General features: G+C 41.2%; 1 protein-coding gene across 1 annotated transcript in view; it reads left to right on the plus strand.

The window, feature by feature from the left end:
• The first annotated feature begins 3,291 nt into the window (after positions 1–3,291).
• Positions 3,292–23,715, plus strand: part of gnas (GNAS complex locus) — a 52,367-nt gene continuing 31,943 nt past the window's right edge. Inside the window, exons 1-2 of the mRNA XM_054757554.1 lie at positions 3,292–4,796; positions 7,544–7,616. Coding sequence (XP_054613529.1) covers positions 4,658–4,796; positions 7,544–7,616 — 212 coding nt within the window. The 5' untranslated portion in view covers positions 3,292–4,657. The remainder of the gene's footprint in view (positions 4,797–7,543; positions 7,617–23,715) is intronic.

A 23,715-nucleotide genomic window follows, 5' to 3' on the forward strand; every position in this document is an offset into this window, starting at 1 on the left:
AGTATTTTCTTATGAACGCATATTGTTTTGAGAAGCCAAACTCTTTACTTGAAGGGATAATTCAGATTTTTTTAGTTGAAGTTGTATGGTATCCCCATCAGCAGTGTAGTTAATTAACAAAGACTTACCCCGCACTTTGTCCTGTGAGTCCAGTTCTAGTCAGATTTTGGTGATGAGAAACATAGTTCCGATTAGTTATTGGGCTTACTTATGCGTTAGAAAGAGTAATACATTTGCATAACAAAAATGCCTCCTCGAAAAAATCAGACCTCAGAAATGGCTCGGCTTTAGTTTCTCTGACGTCGTATTAATGCGTGCTATCGGCTGTCCATTGTAGTGTGTGATGAAGATGCATCCGCCGCGACGTCGCAGCCATCTTGTTTATGTACACTCCTGATCAAAATCTTGAGACCAGTTGAAAAATTGCTAGAGTTTGCATTCTGCACATTTGGATCTTAATGAGGTTTTAAGTAGAGCTACAATATGCAAAAACAAGAAGGGGGAGTGAGACAAAAAACATTTGGAGATTGTAATTTAAACAAAGCTTCATGCACGAAAAAAGTTTTGTTTTTTAATCAATGAAGCCGTCGTGTGTTGACTTTAATTACTGAGTCCTAGCTCAGTCACAATCATTCACAAGATCCACACAAACTGTCAGTTGTTCGACATAAAAAAACCCGTCTTCTTTGGAGCTTGTTGCAGACAGTGACACCATTTATTTCCTGGTGTGAGACAATGTGCACAATGTGTGTCAATACTGTAATGCCGCTTGTTGTGGGGAAGGAGAGACTCACGTCGCCGATGCACTTTAATCGCTTTATTAACAGCGGAGAACACTGCAGGACTTTACATCCACGCCAACATAAACACACTTCCCAACTCTCTCGACACTCACAGCTAGCACTCAGCCTAGCTCTCCTGCTCGTGACGTCGCACCGTCACTTCACGTCACTTCCTGATGAACTAAAGCTGTAATGACACTCTGCCGTGTATATAGTAGCACAGCTTTGTTCTGTGGGTGGTGTAGAATAACAAGCCTAGTTGTTCTTTACAACGTTTTTCCGCAGTCCCACAGTGCCCTCTACTGGTCAACATGTAACAGTATAATTATATGTATCTGCAAACACAACAAGCTTCTAATCACAGATATGTTAATATGTGCGCGCACAAATTCAAAATGGCCGCCAACCTGTCTATGACGGCTACCTGCCTATAGCGGCCACTTTTGCCGTTTCCCTTTAGTGGTCGCTATAGACAGGTTTGACTATAGGTTGTTTATCAGCTGATCAAAAAATTTAAGACCATCACTCAAAAAAATAACAAAAAACTCTCCAAAAACAAAACAAAATATGTTCTCAGTAGGACTCAGTAATGAGTAGCTCCACCGTTCTTGTTAATCACTTCAAAAATTGGTTTGGGCATGCTTGATGCGAGTGTTTCCAGGAGGCTAGTGGGAACATTGCTCCCAGTGGTGAAGATGGCTTCAGATGCTATTTTTTTAAACTTCCCTTGCCATCCATCCCCAAATGTTCTCTATGTTATTTAAAGGAGGGGAACATGCAGGATGGTCCAAAAGAGTGATGTTATTCTCCCTGAAGAAGTCCTTGGTCAAGCGAGCATTGTGAACTGCAGCATTGTCCTGTTGAAAAACCCAGCTGTTACCACACAGACGAGGGCCCTCAGTCATGAGGGATGCCCGCTGCAACATCTGCATGTAAGCAGCTGCCGTTTGACGACCCTGCACCACCTGAAGCTCCGGTGTTGCACTGAATGTAAAAGCACCCCAGACCATGTTGGACCCCCCTCCACTGTGCCGGGTAGAAAACATCTCAGGTGCGATCTCCTTGTCATGCCAGTAATTTTGGAAGCCATCTGGACCGTCAAGGTTACATTTTTTCTCATCAGAGAATAAAACTTTTTTCCACCTTTCAATGTCGCATGTTTGATGCTCCTTGGCAAAGTCTAAACAGGCAGGAGACGAGGTCTTTGAATTTGTTTTTTAAACCCTTTTCCTGCAGATGCCGTCTGATGTTTATTGCGCTGCAGTCGGCACCAGTAAGGGCCTTAATGTGGGTTGAAGACCGCCGTGTATCTTGATGGACAGTCAATCGGATCCTCCGGCTCAGCGCAGGTGTGATTTTTTTGGGTCTAGCACTTGACTTTTTTGTTCTATAAAGCTATAATGGATCTTTCAAAAAATTTTGAATGACTGTGATATTGCGCCCAACCTCAGCAGCAATGGCACGCTGCGAGAGGCCTTGCTTTTGCAGCTCGACAATCCGACCACTTTGAAAAAGAGAAAGCTTCTTAGCTTTAGCCATCAGGAGGGCATGACAGTGTGAATGCCTGACAGAAAATGAACATTTTGAGCAGACTTTGGCTTTTATAGCCTGTGGTCTTAAACTTTTGATCAGCTGATACAGTAAACAGCCTATTTCAGTTTAATTGTTGTTTTCAATAAATTACTTTTTCAAAATGCTTTTTGTCTCACTCCCCCTGGTATTAAGATTTTGATGAGGAGTGTATGTGTTCCACAGAGGATAAAGTTGCAGCCATTTTCATCACATACGCAGCAATGGACAGCCGAGAGCGTGCATTAATGTATAAATATGTATAAATGTATTACTCTTTCGACTGCATATTGTTTTGAGAAGCCAAACTCTTTACTTCAGGAATCCCAATAACTACCCAGAACTGCGTTTATTATCACCGAAATCCAACTTGAGCTGGACTCACGGGACCAAGTGTGGGGTAAGTCACTGTTGATGTACTACACTTCTGATGGGAATGTCATACAACATCATGTCAAAAAATCCGAACTATCCCTTTAAGTGGCCCCACCAACTAACCCGAACTACGTTCCTCATCCTCGAAATCCAACCAGAACTCAGCTCACTGGACGAAGTGAGCGGTAAGTCACTGTTGATTCACTACACTGTTGATGGGGATGTCACACGACTTCAAGTCAAAAAAGCCGAACTATTTCTTTAACTGCTACACCCAGCTACTTAAACCGCTTGTCATTTTTTACTTCACTTTGGGTTTTTTAAGCTCTTCTAAAACTTGAATGACAGGTACATTAACTGCCCAGTCATTCAAGTTTTTATGGTGACCCTCGATTGATTGTGGAGAAGATGGTTTTCTACTCTAGGGGTTCGACTGCATTTGAACCGGGCGCCATTTTGGACGCAAGCTTACGCAACTGACTTCTGAGTACGTAACCGTACCCACGTCACCGCCCCTTGTCTCCACCACTACACTGTCACCGCCTCTCTCTCTCTGCCTTCCCAGGGTTCACCGAGCGCGGTGGCGTGGCCCCACCCCGTCTCTCCCCGACGCTTGCTTGGTCGCTGCTTCAATGTAGGCTGCTGTTCTCGGAAAACGGAGAGAACAGAAAAAAGAATACGCTCCAAGAAGAAGAAGAATCGCTTCTTCGGGTCCTTTTTTCGCCTTCAGGAGCGTAGCGGAGGAGGAGCAGGACGACGAGGAGGAGAAGAAGAAGAAGAAGGAGAAGGAGGAGGGCGGCCTCGGTTCTGCTACGACTAGCTAGCTTTGTGGTGCTAATTGGTTTTTCCTGTGTATTTATTTGCTTTCCGCCGGATTTAGATTCAAATGCTAGTCTGTTAGCCTATAGTTTATTTCACCCAGGATTGCAACCATGGAGGAGAAATATGCATGTATGTGTACGAGCGTGCGTGTGCGTGCACATACAGGCCTCATGTAGGCTCCTACAAGGCCAGTCTTTTGACAACCAGCTGCTTTCCCCTAACCCCCTAAAAACAACAAACCTGGGGAGTCATAACCTCCATTTTTGTTGTAAGTGTCACTGTTGTGGATTATTTGGATTCCAGACGGAGTGGAAAAGTGTCGCGGTTGTGATGTGAGGGGCTGATAACACAAGACGCACACATACGGAGAGGGGACACACACATTTGAGATGATTGTTTTTTGGAAGGAGAAAACCATAAAAGCAAGACAAAATAAAGAAGTGTAAGTTCGGATCCGGCGGTCCAGAAGGCTGCTCACTGACTCGGCTAGCTGCAGAGAAGTGGGCCGGAAGCAATGAAAATATCACACATGTAGCTCGTTTGGGTGTTATTCATTGACTTCCTGCTGCTTGACTGGATCCCCCTACTTAACAACACCGAACCAGTTGGACCTGTATTTTTTTTCTAAATGCATGTTCCAAATGGAGGCTTGGAACCGAGCCGGGCCACCATGCGGGTGAGCGCCACACACTCGCCGAGTTCAGTGCCCTGTCGCCGGCAGCAGTGAGACGCAAGACTCGTGTTTGGATCTTCTTCGTTTTCATCTTCGTGGTCGACCAACGGTTTCAGTCTTAAAGGACGCTGCGGGTTTTAACGTCTAAGGTTAGGTTACCGTGAACGTGAAGGAGGAAAACCCCACAAAAAAGAGAGGATCTGGCCTGAACACAGTTTGCTTGCCTTCATTCTGGACTACAAATCAATTCTGGACCAGGCCTGAGAGCCTATACTTGAGTACAGATTTTGTTTGGACCAGGCCTTTGGGAAGACCTTGTTCCGTGTGAACTCTGTTGGTCAAGCTTGAGCCACTTCAAATATTTCTTTGCACATTTCGCACCACCTTCTTTTCTTCTTCCATTTGGAACCCCCCTTTCTGTTGTGCCTGTGGGAAGATGGGTTGTTTGGGCAACAGTAAGACTGAAGACCAGAGAAATGAGGAGAAGGCACAGAGAGAAGCAAACAAAAAGATAGAGAAGCAGCTCCAAAAGGACAAACAAATCTACAGAGCAACACACAGACTATTGCTTTTAGGTAAGTCGGCTCATTTGTCCTGTGATGTTGTTTTGTCAAGCTAATTACACTATCAAACCATTAATCAACTATCAAAAGTGCCCAAATATGTTGGAATATAACAGCTCATTTAAATGAATGACTTGGAGTTTATGAGAATGTGGAAAGGAAAACAATGACCTCTTTGACCACATGGCCATTTATTACCAAGTATGTGGCACAACACAGCTGGAACAGAACCAATGTTAGAATAGCAGTAAGTGGTAACCGCTTAGCCAGCATTAATAACGCTGAGGAGTTTATTGTAAACAACAGCACAGTAAGTAACACGCATGAGTTTCACACCGACAGCAGTGTAGTGCAACCAACGTTTTAAAGCACATGCAGAGATAAATTATGTCTTTGGATGTTTCCGACCGCTAAATACTTTATCAAACCATTTGTCACCATCCAAAAGTACCCAAATATGTTGTAGAATAAATATATGTAACTTTTTAAAAACTGTAGTAATGATTTGGACTGCATGAGAAATTGGAAAGCAAAACATACCACTTGGGAATTTATTAATAATTATATCGCACAACACAGCAACGATGGAACCAGTATTGTCATAGCTGGAAGGAGCGAGCTACTCAGCCAGCATTAATATTGCTGATGAGTTTGTCGTAAATCAGTGTAACATGCATGAGCATCACACCACTGAGAAACCAACATTTTAAAGCATATGTAGAGGTAGATATGGATGTTAATTTAATTTTGGACAGATAAATATGCTATCAAACCATTTGTCTACTTTTAAAATTGGCCAGATATGTTGTAGCACAGCCTTGTTGGCAATATGGCATCAATTCAGTTATTTTCGTGTGTCTCTGCATTGGAAGCAAATGTGGGGTCTCCTATTTTACTACACTAGATGCCGTTTTTACAGGAATGTTGTCCTACTGTACTTTACTGTATTTTGACTGTAGCTCCATGCAGAAGTGAGCAGACACACTCAACATGTGGTTGTGTGTGTGTGTGTGTGTGTGTGTGTGTGTGTGTGTGTGTGTTAAAAGGGGTGCAGGGTCTCATAAGCGAAAATAAGGTGTCTGTCTTCTCCTCCTGTGTCCATTTGTAGGCATTTCAAAGTTACTTGTGTTAATAGTCCACATCGTCAACAGATGGTGCAAATTGTGCGACAGACACGCCCAAATTTATGTTAATAAATAAAAATGAATAACAAAAATGGCAGCCGTTCGTCTAACACTGTGGATGTTGGGTGACGGGCCGTCATTGTTGATGTACAAGAAAATGAAAGGACAGATCATAGAAAGGCAATGATGTGCCATTGATTATAAGGCACCACCGCAAGTACTGACTGGCATTCAGTCAAGTTATTTTGAACTTGGCCCGATAATGTTCACAGCCTCCCGGGGAGTATTTGCATGGTGTCAAGTGATACCATTAACATATAGTTCTATTTTACGCCTTTCTTCTTCTTCTGATTAAAAGGGTCATCATTAAAGATAACGTGACTACAGGTAGTCCTCGGGTAACAAACAAGTCCTGTTCCTAGACAGATGCAAGTCGAGTTTTCGTGGAATTCAGAACTTATACCTAAATTAACTCCTAAGTCACTCGCATTGTACACAGAATACACAAGACATATAAAATACTGTCATAATGAATTAATAAATATGACTTTTTTAATGAATTTATGGAATTAAGTTCTTAACCATGAAACTTAACACGGAATGTCGTAAACTGAGGGCCGCCTGTATGCCTATTATGCAAAAGTGACTTTTCATGATGTTCTAACAATAACATGTATCTAGTAGGGCTGGGCGACATGGCAAAAACAATCTATGTTTCATATTGTCTGATTATTATCACAAATGTTTATATAGTTTTTAACTTGTAAAGAATCTGTAGAGATTAATTTAACATTTTATTACCATACGAAGTAAATGGGTAAGCAAATAGAAATATATCAAAACAGTTTTTAGTCAACAGTAAAACGAATGTAGAAAAAATGTGATGTAAATTCCTCCATGGTGTATGTATGCAGCCATAGTGCTCCCCAAGCAGCATACATCCATCCAAACACGGCTAGTTATCGCACATTTTTGTAGAAAAAAAATCTATTGTGTGTTGAATATATATTTGGTTAAAAAACAAGCTGTGTTGAAATGTGGAATGTTTTCCTTATGGAGGAATTCCAGTAATGATAAATCCAAACTAGAAAACTTTTCCGTTTGCTGTACCTCGACAAATGTCCCATTATCCAGACAATAATTGATTTGGCTTTCTTAACCAAAGGTCTTGACATTTTTGTTTCAGAGAATGTTAAAGCTAAAAAGACGCCTGCTGATATACTGTACATGTTGCATGTAAAGCTGCTGTAACTGTTGCATGGATGGAGTTGACTGAAGTTATTGATAATACATTAGGTATCAGTGAAGCCATTTGAAGGAAGAGGTTCAAGTCTAAATATGCCATCTTGTCCTTTTGATCACTGCATCCAGCGGAAAATATCCAGTTTATTATTTCAGCCGTGACCATGTCAGCTCTGTCCTTGCCTTCACTTGTCCCAACTAGAAAGTGTCGGCAAAGAATGAAATGTGCTGTTCACTTAAAGTTTCTGGCATTGGAAAGATGAAGCCAGAGCACACAAAACCTTTCCTCTTGTCAAATCTGCGCTTTGCATTTTGAGACAAATGTCGTTGTGTGTCGTATTTCTTGTGTTGGCACGTCAAGTCATCCCTAACGTTTTTTTGGTCTCTTTTTAGGAGCTGGTGAGTCAGGAAAGAGCACAATAGTGAAACAGATGAGAATCCTCCACGTCAATGGCTTCAATGCAGAGTGAGTAATATGCAGAGAGAGAAGTTGCTCCTTGTTGGGTTGGGGGGATGTGTCCTGGTCGAAGCTCATCGCTGCCAGATCTCAGATCGGCGATTGGCCGATCCTCATATATGAAACCGATTTTATCCACCCCTCTTATCTACCTCTGCAAAGTTCTGAAAGTTAGCCACTGTCCCCTTTTACCTTGCCTGACTGACAGCTAGCAATCAAGCTAAGGCTAAAGCTAGCCGGAGCAAAGAGCCCGTTGTTGGCGCTTATGAGTAGTGAAAGGAACAAAGCCACTACAAGGAAAATGATACCGTTCATGGCATTGGGCGACCAGCCTTTTCCGGTCGCTATACACTTTTTTTTAGTAAGAGCTTCAAATCACATCTGAGGTGTAACCTGTTGTGCAAGTTTTGTTTGTTTTTTTAAAATGTGAAAATTAAAGGACGAAAGGAACTGATAATAATAACTGATAATTTTAGTAGCTTGAACAGTAACATTCTAAACTTGTCATTTATATTTGAGCTACCTTGTGCAGTTAAAACAAGTTTGTATTGTTTCACAGGTATTGTTCAATGTATTTTAACAAAATATGATTGGAACATTGAAGGTTTATGCTGTCAGCTATTTAAAAAAAAAAAAAACAGCAAGTTTTCTGAACCAACTCCATCTTGGCTGTGACGTCATGACCAGATCACTTTCCGGGAATCCAATTTTTTTTCTAATAATGAAAGTGAAAAAGTAAAAGTGACAGTAAGTGACACTGACAGCTCTGGCATGAGACCCCCATACTATTATTCTAAGACCGTGTCCTCAAGAACACGGATATTTTCAAAGTAGCATGTTTACGCATTCACAGACTGTCACATGCATGCCAAAATAATGGTGGCCATGGACTGTTGAGGCAATTTTAACCGATCAGAAGCACAAATGACGTCATTTCCGTAGACAGCACCATAACATGGCGATTGGCAGGAAAAGTAGCGTTCCTTTTCAGTAGTTTATTTCAGCAAAATTTATTGAACATAGAACTGAAAATGTATGAAACATGTTAAAATGTAGAAGATGCTGATTATTAGTACAATGCTGTGTAGTTAATTTTATTGGTCAAGACAGAACTTGTTGGAAATTGTCCTTGTTAAATGTCCTTCACGACAGTAGCACATGACAGGCATATATAACAGGGAAGTTTTCAATGTGTGGGCGAAGCAGCCCAGTCAAACGCAATCACCCACCAGCCAGGGGGCCGATTGGGTCTTGACCCAAATCGCAAATTCATACTAAGACCAAATGGAAAACATTGTTGGATTTGAAATTATTCAATAAACACCAAAAATATACCGCCAAGATTGCAAAGCCTGTTATGATGAATGAAAACAAAAAGGAAATGTAACACATAAAAGCGTGACGTACAGTACCTGCATCCAGGAGAATCCACGCACTATGATGACTCAAAGGCGGCCACAAAGGTGCCACTGTACTGTGGTTCTCATGAAGTCCAGAGGATAACTCCAGCAGAAATAGTGTGTAATATCCAGCAATTTTTTCCAAGTGACCTTACGTAATACTTACGCAATGTACGTAGCGCCACAGGCGTACACATCATATCCGCTTAGGTATACTATACATCAATAAATAGAAATACAGATACAATAACGCATATAAAAGAAAACAAAATGATGAGGTGTTCTCTTGGAGATGAATAAGGTCTAAATCTATCCACATAACCCTGACTGCCGAAAAGAGGCCACCGGATGTAGACGTTCTTCTTTTTGTTTATGGCGGGTCGCAGCCAACTTTTAGGAGCATACCGCCACCTATTGTACCGGAATGTTTATGGTGGGTCTCAAACAGCGTTTAGGTGCATGCCGCCACCTACAGTACCGGAATGTAGACGCGTTGTGCATTCGTAGTGACAAGCTTCCATCATAGAAAATACACAAAGAAATGAATATGATGACACTTTCAAGTTATACGCAATAGATTTGAGAATAAGCAGCATAGAAGGTGACAGCACTTGTTGTTTAACAAGCAGTTTGGCATGAAAACCCACATTATTAACCCATATATTCTACGCTGTAATCAAAGATGACCCTTTGGATTTATTGTTGCACCCTACAACAGGTAGCTCATTAGCCACCGAGCTAGCTCATCATACCCAAGCCAGTTACAAATCAACACTGCATTAGCTGTGAGCATTAAGCTGGCAACTATTGAGAATATTAGCGGAAGATGTGGATTGAATTACTGCCACCTTGGCACGCTTTTCCACGGTCGAACATCTTGTGGGTTTTTTATTTCCATCTCGAATAGTATTGAAACGTTTGTGAAGTTTGACGATCATCAGACGAGGCGAATGGTGTCTTTTGGAAATGATTGAAATTACTCTCTCCTCGAGTGTTCCAGGCAAAAGCCTTCAACACAACAAGCAGGCATAATAAAAAAAAGCAGGTCTGTCAAATGGTTAAAATTTTTCAAAAGTTTTCAAATTAAATAATCATGATTAATCACCATTTGCAACTACTGAATGTGTGAAATCTTTACTGAATTTTATGAACAGCAAGATAAATTACATGAAATGTATGTTTAAACAGCTCCAAATGACTGAAAATTCAAATCAAGGTAAAAGATACCACACGTTTGAAAAGCTACTATAATCTATAATCTAGTCTTAGAACTAAGGCTGTCAATGATTAAACATTGTAATCAGATTCATCAGTTTTGAAATAATTAATCATGATTAATCACCATTAGCAACTATGCCAGGATTACGTCTGTGTAGGCTCTCAGTCGTACAGGAGTTGTCCATCGAGGGAAAGGCTTCTTGAGACGTCATCTGTACTTCTATGAAGAAGGTGTCGGACGTTTCGCTCCTCATCCAAAGAGCTTCGTCAGCGAACTAATAAGTGCTGGTAGCCTAGGCCTTAAATACAGTAAGAGTGGGCGGAATTGGTGTGCCAACACCCTCCTTCTATTGGTTCCTTACACTAAGCCTGGGCGGAGTAGTGGTATAATCCTCTCCTGCTATTGGCACCTCCGATAAAAGGGAAGTGTCGCTCCCTGAGTTGGGTATGAACGACTCTGATACTGGCTCGTTAGCATATATTGTTCTGGCTCGGCCCTGGCTTCACCTCATTTGCAAGACTAAGAGCTGTGGGTTTTGGTCTCCGTAACCTGCTGAACACAGGGTCCAAATTAAACCTCAAACCACCATTCCGATTCAATGATGGGTTTTGTTGTTTGACAAAAATAGCTTCTTTTACTACTCTTTCAAACCATCTGTTTTCTTTGGCCAAAATCTTTACATCGCTGTCCTGAAAAGAGTGATTGGTTGCTTTAAGGTGTAGATGTACTGCTGATTGAGGCCCACTAGAATTGTCCCTGCGATGTTGATAAAGCCTTTTTTGGAGCATTTGCTTAATTTCCCCAATGTAGTACTCTTTGCATTCCTCATCTTTACAGTGGATGGAATAGACCACATTGCTCTGTTTTTGGTTTGGAGCCTTGTCTTTAGGATACACTAACTTTTGTCTCAGGGTATTTACTGGTTTGAAATAGGTAGGAATTTTGTGTTGCCATAAGATCCTCTGGAGTTTTTCGGAGACCCCCGCTACATAAGGGACTACCCCTCCTCTCCCTTTTGCTTCTGTGGACTTTTGGGTTTCTTTCCCTACTCTCTTCTTTTGACATTTGTTAAAAGCCCACCGCGGGTACTCACAGGTTGAGAGCGCTCTCTGGACATGTTGTGTCTCCTTTTTCCTTCCCTCAGCACTAGTTGGTATTTGTTCCGCTCTATGTTGGAGGGTCCTAATAACCCCTAGTTTATGTTGTAGTGGATGGTTTGATTCAAAAAGCAGGTATTGGTCAGTGTGTGTGGCCTTTCTAAAGACCTCTGTAAGTAGCTGTCTGTCCTCTCCTATAATTACCTCGCAGTCTAAGAAGGCTAGTTGGTTCTGTTTAGCGTCCTCGCGAGTAAATTTGATATTGGTGTCCATCGCATTGATATGATCTGTGAAAGACTGAATTTCCTGTTTTTTGATTATGACAAAGGTGTCATCCACGTATCTAAACCAGTGCCTTGGTTTTGTCCCTGAGAAGGATGTGAGAGCCTGTTTCTCCATCTCTTCCATGTACAGATTCGCCACTATGGGTGAGACTGGTGAGCCCATAGCAACCATGAATTTGTCTGTAAAATTTCCCTCTAAACTGAAAATATGTACTGTTAAGGCAAATTTCCAATAATTGGCAGATGTGGTCAGCACTAAGTTTTGTTCTCCGATGCAGAGTTGAGTCCTCAAGCAGTCTCTTCCTCACCACTGAGACTGCTGCTGAGGTGGGGACAGATGTGAAAAGTGAAGTCACATCATAAGACACCAAAGTTTCCTCTGGCTCCAATCTGAGGTCTTTGATACTCGCCACAAACCCTTTTGTGTTCTCTATATGATGATCAGTGTTGCCTACCAATGGGGATAAGACTGTTTTTACATATTTAGCTACATTGTACGTGGTAGAGTCAATGCTACAGACAATGGGTCTGAGGGGAAACCCTTCCTTGTGAATTTTTGGAAGGCCATAGATACATGGTGTAGCCTCCCCAGGGTATAACCTATGATACATCTGTCTGCCAGGATGATACACTCTGATGAAAATCTTAATACCAGTTGAAAAATTGCTAGAATTAGCATTTTGCACATTTGGATCTTAATGAGGTTTTAAGTAGAGTTACAATATGAAAAAACAAGAAGGGGGACTGAGACAAAAAGCATTTTGAAAAAGTAATTTATTGAAAACAACAATTAAACTGAAATAGGCTGTTTATCAGCTGATCAAAAGTTAAAGACCATCGCTCAAAAAATAACAAAAAATTCTCCAAACCAGCTCCACCGTTGTCGTTAATCACTTCAAAAATTGGTTTGGGCATGCTTGATGCGAGTGTTTCCAGGAGGCTAGTGGGACCATTGCTCCAAGTGGTGAAGATGGCTTCAAGAAGGGCATCAACTGTCTGGAACTGATAGCTATTTTTATAAACTTCCCTTGCCATCCATCCCCAAATGTTCTCTATGGGATTTAAATGAGGGGAACATGCAGGATGGTCCAAAAGAGTGATGTTATTCTCCCTGAAGAAGTCCTTGGTCAAGCGAGCATTGTGAACTGCAGCGTTGTCCTGTTGAAAAACCCAGCTGTTACCACACAGACGAGGGCCCTCAGTCATGAGGGATGCCCGCTGCAACATCTGCACGTAAGCAACCACCATTTGACAACCCTGCACCACCTAAAGCTCCGGTGTTGCACTGAATGAAAAAGCACCCTAGACCATGTTGGACTGCCCTCCACTGTGCCGGGTAGAAAACATCTCAGGTGGGATCGCCTTGTCATGCCAGTAATGTTGGAAGCCATCTGGACCGTCAAGGTTACATTTTTTCCTCATCAGATAATACAACTTTTTTCTACCTTTGAATGTTCCATGTTTGATGCTCCCTGGCAAAGTCTAAACGGGCAGTTTTGTGGCGTTGAAGGAGACGAGGTCTTTGAATTCCTTTTTTGGTTTTTAAACCCTTTTCCCACAGATGCTGTCAGATGGTTATTGCACTGCAGTCGGCACCAGTAAGGGTCTTAATGTGGGTGGAAGACCGCCCTGTGTCTTGATGGACAGCCAATCAGATCCTCCGGCTCAGCGCAGGTGTGATTTGGGGGGGGGGGGGGGGGGGGGGGGGTTAACACCCCCCCCCCCCCCCCCCCCCCCCCCCCCCCCCCTTTTGACTTTTTTGTTCTATAATGCTCAGGATCTTTAAAAATAACTTAGAATGACTGATTTAGTGCTCTCAACCTCAGCAGCAATGGCACACTGTGAGAGGCCTTGCTTTTGCAGCTCAACAATCCGACCACGTTCAAAAAGAGAAAGCCTCTTAGCTTTAGCCATCAGGAGGGCATGACAGTGTGAATGCCCTTCTCTCAAAATGCAAATTCTAGCAATATTTCTTCAGATTTTAAGATGTTCTTAATATTTTGATCAGGAGTGTATTTGTATGTATTAACAGCTCCAAATCAACTGAATATGTCAATGAAGCTAAAAGATACCACACAAGTCTACCACAAAATCTATTTGTCTAACACCAGTAGCAGAATATTTGAGTCACACTTTAAACCGTGGTATTATGAGCAATGAAGGGTGGGTTGCGTTCAAAGACATCATGTAATTTAAGGTACATTTACTTGTTTTCGGTGTGTTTTCCAGCATACTTAAATGTAGCAAATTGTACATCCGAATTAAGAGTTACAAAGAGAGAGATAAGAATATCCACTTCATGTTTTTCTTTTTTTTATTTACACGCACACACACACACAATACACAAGCATTATAAAGCCGTTGTGGTGTTCGCAGTGTCCATGAATGCATCTCACGTTCCTGTAATGAGAATGGGGAAGTGTCGTTCCCAGAATGGATGAACTAGAGACATGTTTGTGAGTTTGAGATACATACAGTATATGGTGTTGGATTTGTACCGCTGTTGTGTTCAGGGCAGAATAAAGTTATATAAGAGCATCAGACTCTGTGCACATGCGTTAATTACATTTAAAAAATTAACGTAATTAATTGAATAAATTTGTTTCTGCCGTTAACGTGTTATTTTTTGACAGCCATAAAAAAAAAAAAAAAAAAGAAATTCATCCCGAACTGGACCATAACAATGGGGGAGTTTTTGGGTGGACAGCAGTTTTCCATTCGGAACTTCTCATGTAACTGGTAACTGTCACTTCCTCCTCCTCCAGTCCCGGATGACGTGACGAAAATGTTCAACATTCGAGCACATATCTAACACAGGAAATATGCCTTTCATGTTCTAGTATCATAAGCACTTCAATGTTACGTTGGTATATGGCATCTATTACATTGGACAAGTGCACAGTTATAGTGTACAGTAATCCCTTGTTTATCATGGTTAATTGGTTCCAGACCCTACCGTGTTAAATGAATTTACGCAATATGAGTCAATGTTAATAAATGGAATACTTTCATAGTTGCAGCATAGAAAACCTATTTATGACTTTCAAAATACGAGTTTTAAGATTATTAGAGCTGTGCAGACATCAAATAACACCCCAATAGTCACTTTTACCCTCCTGTTATTCTTTGTTTACATCAGATTACTCAGGCTACAGGATCACTGCAGGGACATAACAGACGGCTGGCATTAGCATAGCAAGCGACCAAGCTAACTAGTTAGCCTTTCGAATTTATTTATTGTAAACATAAGTTTTTGAAGCGGCGTGGAGGAGGAGGACTAAGAAGATAAAAAATTACCACTTCCAGACGGAATGAGAGGAGAACCTTTATTTTTCCACTCGATCTCAGCCATGTCATATCGACTCAGCTCTGCTGGCTCAAAAGCGAGGGCGGGCGCCTGGGCGACCTGGTCTTCTGCGGCCAAATCTGGTTCTTGGGACATGGAATGGCACTTCTCTGGTGGGGAAGGAGCCTGAACTTGTGCAAGAGGTTGAGACATTCCGACTAGACATAATTGGACTCACCTCGACCCACAGTTTATGTGGGTCTGGAACCAATCTCCTTGAGAGGGGCTGGACCTTGTTTTACTCTGAAGTTTCTGCAGGGGAGAAGCGGCAAGCTGGTGTGGGCTTATTAATAGACCTTCGGCTCGGTGCCTCTGTGTTGGAGATTTCCCTTTCCCTTCGGGTTGGGGAAAGTGTGTGTGTGGTCCTGATTGCCTCATCTGGTTTGACCTTCAGCGTTTACTGGGGAGGTTTGCAGCTGAGTGTGAAGCTTTTGCGATGAGACTCGGCACCTCCAAATATGAGGAAATGGGTCTCAGTCGGAAAAGGGTTGGATTGCATCCTCCGGGTTGGTAATGAGGTCCTGTCACAGGTGGAAGAGTTAAAGTATCTCAGGGTCTTGTTCACAAGAGAGGGAAGGTTGGAGCGTGAGGTCGACAGGCGGGTCGGCGCAGCGTCTGCCGTAATGCGGTCGCTGTATCGGACCGTCTTGGTGAAGAGAGAGCTGAGCCGCAAGTCAAAGCTCTCAATTTACCGATCGATCTATGGTCCCACCCTCACCTATGGTCATGAGCTTTGGGTCGTGACCGAAAGAGCAAGATCGCGGTTACAAGCGGCTGAAATTAGTTTCCTACATAGGGTGGCTGGACTCACCCTAAGACAGAGGGTGAGGAGCTCTGTCAAACGGGAGGGGCTCAGAGTAAAGCCGCTGCTCCTTCACATCGAGAGGAGCCAGTTGAGGTGGTTCGGCCATCTAGTCCGAACACAACAGTGTTACGACACAGCAGCGTCAGTCTGCCCTCCCATGCAGCCCAAAGATTGACTGGTCGATCACGATCGAAAGGTTGGTGACCCCTGACCTACAGTATGTATATTAGATTGGGTACTACTTTACTGTACAAAATGTATCAAATTGGCCCCCTGATCCTTTAATTTTTCTTTTTGCGACCTTCGGTGGAAAAGACACCCTTGATGTTCGAAACTTGATCGACTAACTCAAAATTGAGTTAGGAACAGGCTGGTTCTGCACACTGTATGCTTTCTGTTATGAAACGACGAAATGCTGTCATGAATCACACTGCTGCATTAACGTGCCATGTGAGAAAGCAAACAAGCGTTTTCTAACAGTGTGATTTTAACGGCAGCTTTGAGTAATTCTCACACGAAAGAAGCGTCTCGATCGGCTCCTGTAGCTTTGAGTGCAGACCAGGAGTCACCAACACGGTGCCCACAGGCACCATGTCACCCCTAAGGACCACATGAGTCACCCGCCAGCCTTTTCTAAAATAGCTCAAATAGTGCAACTTAACAGCGAGCTGCATCATCATTTTTGTTTTGTTTCTGTTCTTGTTTAAATCACACTTACAGTACATGTAAACTGGAAATGACTGTATATCAAAAAGCATTCAAAAATGATTACTGTAATATAAATGAACTCTGACCTAGTATAGTTCAAAGGTCAGTATTGTGCACATGGCCAAAACGTAGCATTTGTGGAGATCATACACACGTGGTGGGAACAACCTTTGCGGGTACAGCGAAAATGAGATGACTGAACTCCAAAAAGGGGCAGAAAAAAGAAAGCATATAATTTTCACTTTGAATAGGAGTTTTTTTTTTTTTATTTTAATTTTTTTTTAACAGCGCAATGTAGAGAGACCTTTCGCGTGTCACACACGCTACCATGCTAACCACGAGCAGAAAGAGCCCGCGAATTAAAGGCAGCTTTGTGCAAACAACAATCTTTTTTCACGAGACCGGTTAAAAACTCCCAAAAAAGCAATCCAAAGCCTCATTTAGAGCAACTCAATTCTTGATTAAGAAAAGAAGGCCTTTTCAGACAGGGAGGTTGTCAAAGAAGCAATGATGCTAATTGCTAAAACTGTACTTGAAGACGAGAAATATGGAACCGATGTAACGTCCACTCTCTCCGGTGTTCAACTGTGGGAAACTACAAGAAGAGTGTCGGCGATGTTTCTCATGATTTATTATTTGTACAAAAATGGTGCAAAGTAATTCATGATTTGTGAAAAAATATTAGTGGCTAGTGAAAATAGGACATTGTGATTTCCTCTAACTGTTGTAGAAGTGATCATTTGAAAATATTCAATTTGAAAACACTTGCACTTAGAGAAAATATAGAAATAAAGTGTAGCATATTGATATTTATCTGTTTATTTTCTTATTAAATCATTGTTTATTGTGAGGAATCATTAACATGATCAGTTTGTTCCTAGCAATGAATATCATTATTACCATTATTATTATCATCATTACTAATAATAACATATAGTTAAAGGTAAATTGAGCAAATTGGCTATTTCACAAGTGTGTATTAAAGTCGTAGCCCTTTTCATTAATCAGTACCCAAGAAGTAGCTCTTGGTTTCAAAAAGGTTGGTGACCCCTGGTGCAGACAATTATTACAAGTTTGAAGTTGAAAATCGGCACCTTAGGCGGACTACAGCGCATGACCCAGCAAATGACTCCTCAACACTGCGAGCTGTGTGTGGGAGTGTGTGCGTGCGTGCGTAAATACGTGTGCGCGCGCAAGCGACAACTGTGCATTAATACATTTTGTCACTCTATGAGGGTGTTTATTAACTTCATGCGAAATAATCACTTTGGGCAGATACGTTACATGTTCGCATTAGCTGGTCCATTTTCTGGGTTTCAGAGTTTCCACAGCTGATTGAAAGTTACTGAAAATTTGAACGTCACGTTGTATTTGTAAATATTTTTCTCACGGCAAATCTGACAAATTGGGTTCTTGTTAGGCAGAGAAAGGTATCACAATCATTTTGAATATATATACATCATTTAGTTTAGTTTATTTGAACATGAAGGTTACAATGGAATACATCTCATGAATCATTTTTTTTTCACAGTTCTACATGTCCAAAAGGAGTAGGAAGAAGCAAAGCTTATTTAATCCTACCCCCCTTCCAATCTACATCTTGTACAGTACATGTAGTTCACTTCCTGCATTCCATGTCATGTTTTCAGTGATAGTCAGGATAATACATAATAGATAACGGTAAGATAGCCCTCCCCCCAAAAAAAGAAAAAGAAAAAAAGAAAAAAAAAATATATATATACACATTAATAATAATAATAATGACAATACTAAATAAATAAATAAAAAAGAACAAAGCTTTTTTCTTTTTTTAAACAAAACAAAGAAAAATAATTAAAAAAAGAAAAAAGAAATAAAATAAAATAACAAACCTGACAGAACAATCAGGACTCTTCTGCCTTGTATTTAGCAAACATCAACTGCTTGTATTGTTTTTTGAATTTGCTCATCTCTGTACATTGTTTGAGTTCTTTACTCAATCCGTTCCATAATTTAATTCCACACACGGAAATGCTGTGGGTTTTCAGCATAGTTCTCGCATACAAATGTTTTAGGTTTAATTTTCCTCTAAGATCATATTTCTCCTCTCTGATTGAGAAATACTTTATTAGGTTTTTGGGTAACGAGTTGTTATTAACTTTATACATTATTCCAGCGGTTTGAAAGTGTACTAAATCTGCGAATTTTAATATCTGTGATTTTAAAAATAGAGGGTTTGTATGTTCTCTATACTTGGCATTGTGAATGATCCTTACAGATCTTTTTTGCAGTACAGTGAGTGAGTGAAGATTGCTTTTGTAATTATTTCCCCATATCTCCACACAATACATTAGATATGGTAATACTAAGGAACAGTACAGAGTGTGGAGTGATTTTTGGACAAGAACATATTTTGCTTTATTCAATATAGATATATTTCTTGCCACCTTTTGTTGTATATATTTAATATGAGATTTCCAACTCATTTTTTCATCTATTACAACCCCAAGGAATTTATATTCTTCCACTTTTTCAATACCCACTCCATTAATTTGTATTTGGTCGTACGTGTCCTTTCTACTATTACCAAATAGCATTATTGTAGTTTTACTTAAATTCAGAGATAATCTGTTCTTGTCGAACCATGACAAGAACTGATAAACTGATAAAGGTAGTGTTAGTGTTAAAATTGATTTTAAATAGCTTGAGGTGTATGACCCCTCCTTTTTAAAAATGGGGAAAAATTTTTTTCGCAATTTTCGCAAGATAAGACAATGCATGCCATTTTGCATCTGTGATCGTACAGCTCTTGTGTTTGCTAACGGCCCCGCCTTCCCTGACAGAGACAAAGCGACTGTATGGCTGACAACAGGTGTCACTGTTCGTCGTTGCTCTATGAGGCGTGTTGGTGGAGTGAATCCTCTTTCTGCCTGTTTGGAGCGAAAGATGAGGAAACCAGACACGCATACACATGGCAATATGTGGAGGCCGGTAAAATTAGCGTTAGCGTTCACAAAGCACAATGTCGCAGATTTCGCAAGTGTTGAGCTTATCTGTATGCTCATCACCCTCATCAGGGTCTCAACCTGCCTTTAGTTTGTCGTTGTAACCGACTTGAGTGGGGAAATGCTCACATTCTGTGGCGTCTGGCACTTTGAAGAGGTGTTTTCTTCACGAATGAATCCCGGTTTTCACTCTACAAGGCAGATGGCAGACAGTGTTTATAGCCTTGTGTGGGTTTGCTGATGTCAACGTTGTGGATGGAGCAGCTCATGGTGGCGGTGGAGTTATGGTATGGACATCGAACACAGGTGCATTTTATTGATGGCATTTTGAATGCACAGATGAGATCTTGAGGCCCATCGTTGTACCATTTGTCCACGACCATCACCTCATATTGCAACAAGAAAATGCATGACCCCATGTTGCAAGGATCTGTACACAATTCTTATATTTGGGATGCTGTGGATTGGCTCGCACGTCCACCACTGCACGAAATGAAACCTGTTGTATTTTGTATGTTCTACTTCAGGTTTTGTTTTTAAACAAGGTTGGAGAACACGAGATAATGGCCCATATTTTTTATGACACAAACCAAACAAGCGTCGTTTCACCTGTCCACACACAAACACTTGAGTTTTGCAACGTCAACGTCATCTACAGTATGCCCCCATCACCCCCGCGTTCCATATCCCGCTGCCACAAACGGTTTGACAGATTTGTGAACAATATTTGAGAGAACGGCCTTTTGTGTACAGATGGGAGCAAAAACATAAGTGTTGCGTTCATATTTTTGAGTGTGTTTGTGTAAGCTAGCTTGTCTACCTTTTGAACCGTAAGACACCAAAGGGTGACAATTTGTCAAAACGTTACACGGCAGTGTGGTTATTAAACCCCAAAGTTTGACCCCATAAGTTGTCCTGACCTGAAATTTCTCACACACACAAACACACACACAAACACACACACACTAAAAAAAAGAATATAAAATTTTGTACAAAATGTAAAATTTGCCACACACTTTTCAGGAACTGACAAGCACATGTGTCTCAAATTTAGTTCAAAAACATGACCGCCATCAAATGTCTTTGCAGCTGCGAAGGTGAGACTTTGCAACTAATTATCCATACGTCGTTGACCATTTATCTAATGATGATAAAACTAGATTTGTATAGTGGATATTTATATTATTATTGACATCATTCGCACCCACGGGAATATATAAGGGAATTGTTTGCGAAATTGGCAAACACCGGGAACCAGTTCTAAACAGGAACTGTTTTTTGATTCTCATCCATAATAATGATTGGTGAGGACCTTCTCCATCATCAGTGGTGTGACTTTCTTCAACTCCCGGGGCTCGTTTGGGTTGATCATTATTTGGCTAGTATGTTTTTTTTGGTTACAGTTAATGGCCCAGCCAGACACACGCTTTGCTCTGCGTGAATTGCACTGCTCTGTAATATAATATACATCCAGCCTTGTTTGCTACCGCAACGTGTTTACTCTTAGCTCTCTCTCACATAGGCAGTGGCCTCTGCGCAGCCTCCTGCACCCACACAGTCAGGACTCATGTCACGTACATAGACCTTTGGAAATCACAAAACCCTTTAGCACTACGCGTAACTGCCAGGTCACTACAGTATCTTGGAGCATGTTAAATGATCTGCTCCTATGAAAGTGACAATAATAACAGCAACAGCGTAGTGGTCTTATTAGTGATATTAGTGGTCTTATTGAGATGGAAAGGTTGCTACTGCTTTAGCTTTCATTATGGGTCTGCTAGCAAAGTGCAGCAGCCCATCTTACTATACTGTTGAACCAGGGAGGTCAAAACGAGCAATATATGGGATAATCTGATGTATTTAGAATGTATATGTGTATTTCTGTCGTAAATGAAGTGCACATCGCTTTGGCTGTCCAGGTTGTGACATTGCTACCATCAAAAACTGCTTTTGTACACAACTTAAGATCAACCCAAAAGGCAAAGATTATCTATCTATATACAGTCGGCCGTCGCAGTATTGCGGTTCGATTATCACATTTTTTGAATGAATGAATATATGATCGCCATAGATATTCTATGGGGTTGAGGTCAGGCAAGTTTGCTGGCCATTTAAGGACAGGCATCCCATGGTACTTAAACAACGTACTGGTAGTTTTGGCACTGTGTGCAGGTGCCATGTCCTGTTAGAAAATGAAATCTGCATCTCCATAAAATTGGTCAGCAACTGGAAGCATGAAGTGCTCTAAAACTTCTTGGTAGACTGCTGCACTGACCTTGGGCCTCAGAAAACACAGTGGACCAACACCAGCAGAAGACATGGCACTCCAAACCATCACATCACTTTGGAAATCAAGGTCCCAGAGTCTGGAGGAGGAGAAAAGAGAAGAGAGGAGAGGCACAGAATCCATTTTGCTTGAGGTCCAGTGTAAAGTTTCCACAGTTGAATCGTAATGCTTCATGATCCGGAGGTAAATCTTATCTAATTGAGTTACCAATTGATAGAGAGTTATTTTAAATGTATCGTGTCTGGCAGAGACCAGAGATTCCCATCCCTACTTACTGTAATATTATCTCTTGAAAAGATATACTGTCATAAAATTCTGAAATTTCAGAGGTTGACCTGTCACGATTACAAATTATGCTGGATAATAATTGTGCTACAAATTATTGCTGATGCATGTTAATTGGAGACTCTAAATTGTCCATAGGTATGAATGTGAGTGTGAATGGTTGTTTGTCTATATGTGCCCTGCCATTGCCTGGCGACCAGTCCAGGGTGTACCCTGCCTCTTGCCCGAAGTCAACTGGGATAGGCTCCAGCATACCCGCGACCCTAGTGAGGATAAGCGGCATTGAAATTGGATGGATGGATATTAAGATTTTTTTGAGACCATTTTTTCATTAATGTAGTGATAATATATGGCATAATAATGCAAGTGCACTGTATCAAAAGCAAAAACTATCGTTTGTCAAGAGTATTTAACATTTTAATTTGAATGTCAAGAGTTTTAGTTTCCTAAAGTGTATCGATTAGCAAAAAAAAAAAAAACGGAAACGCGTGTCATGGACACTACGCCATATTTCTAATTTTGAATCAATGTCACTTTTGTTATTGTCTGAATATTGCCAAAAATAAGGAGAAATAACCCAGAAATACTCTGAAGTTTACATTGTGTGCCTACATTACCTTATTTACATACATTTTGTGTGGAATACACTGTTTACGTTTAATGAGGTGTAATGTTTTTTCCTTTGGGAATCACGGCAGCTGAAACATAAGTTCCACCGTTTTGTATTATTTATTTGAACAAACGACGATCCGTAAACGGGCAGAAATTGACATCAGATCGGGTTTTATACACAACGGGAACGAAGAAAGTATTTGATCGTGTAGCACACGACACACACAGCTAGCGAGTGCACACGCAGCTAGGGAGTGCACACGCAGCTAGGGAGTGCACACGCAGCTAGCGAGTGCACACTTGCTATAGAACCAACAATCCCAGGTGTTGAGACAGATGCACAGTCAACCCTCTTGTCATTCAACCTACTTGGAAAACAATCACGCATGTATGTGTCAGTATATTGAGGCGGGCAAAATTATTGGTTGGTTTTGTTTATCATATTAATTGATTTATTAATTATCATGCTAGGCCAAGTGAGGGGTGTGCTGTCTTTTGTGCGATAATGTACATATAGGTCCTAAACTAGTAAAGAATGAATGGTCAGAGCAGATTTTAGTTGTTATGGTGAAGTTGTTGACAAAGTGTGCAGTCTTTGTTTTGATATCCAAAGAGTTCAACGTTTGAGTGTAGGTTTCACTTGTATAAAGAAAGTGAAAGCTTGCACCACCTTTGGCTCAGAGTGGCGTCGCTTGTATTAAAGTGACACTGTAAACACAATGCTGTGTTGTCCTGAGAGACTCAAGGTGAAAGAGCGGCTGGCGCTCTGTGCTCACCTTTTATTCAAAATATTTCTGTCCATGAGTGAGCAAGCAAGTGGGAGGCAGACAGTCCAAATGTCTCATAGCAGAGTGCTATCCTTCAAAGCATGCAGACATAATTCCTCAGCCCCCCCGGCCAATGAAGGTCTGTTTAACCTTCTCTCTGTGGAAAAACAAACTGACTTGTGTACATGTCATAGTAATGTGGAGTTCCACTTGTTTGAAATCGTGTGTGCAACTTCCTGTCGACAGTTTTAGATATATCAAGATGGGTTGTTCATGATGGACAGCTATTCTTCTAAGGATGTTCCCGTCCAGTT

This window comes from Dunckerocampus dactyliophorus, chromosome 1, assembly GCF_027744805.1.
Source record: "Dunckerocampus dactyliophorus isolate RoL2022-P2 chromosome 1, RoL_Ddac_1.1, whole genome shotgun sequence".
NCBI lineage: Eukaryota > Metazoa > Chordata > Actinopteri > Syngnathiformes > Syngnathidae > Dunckerocampus > Dunckerocampus dactyliophorus.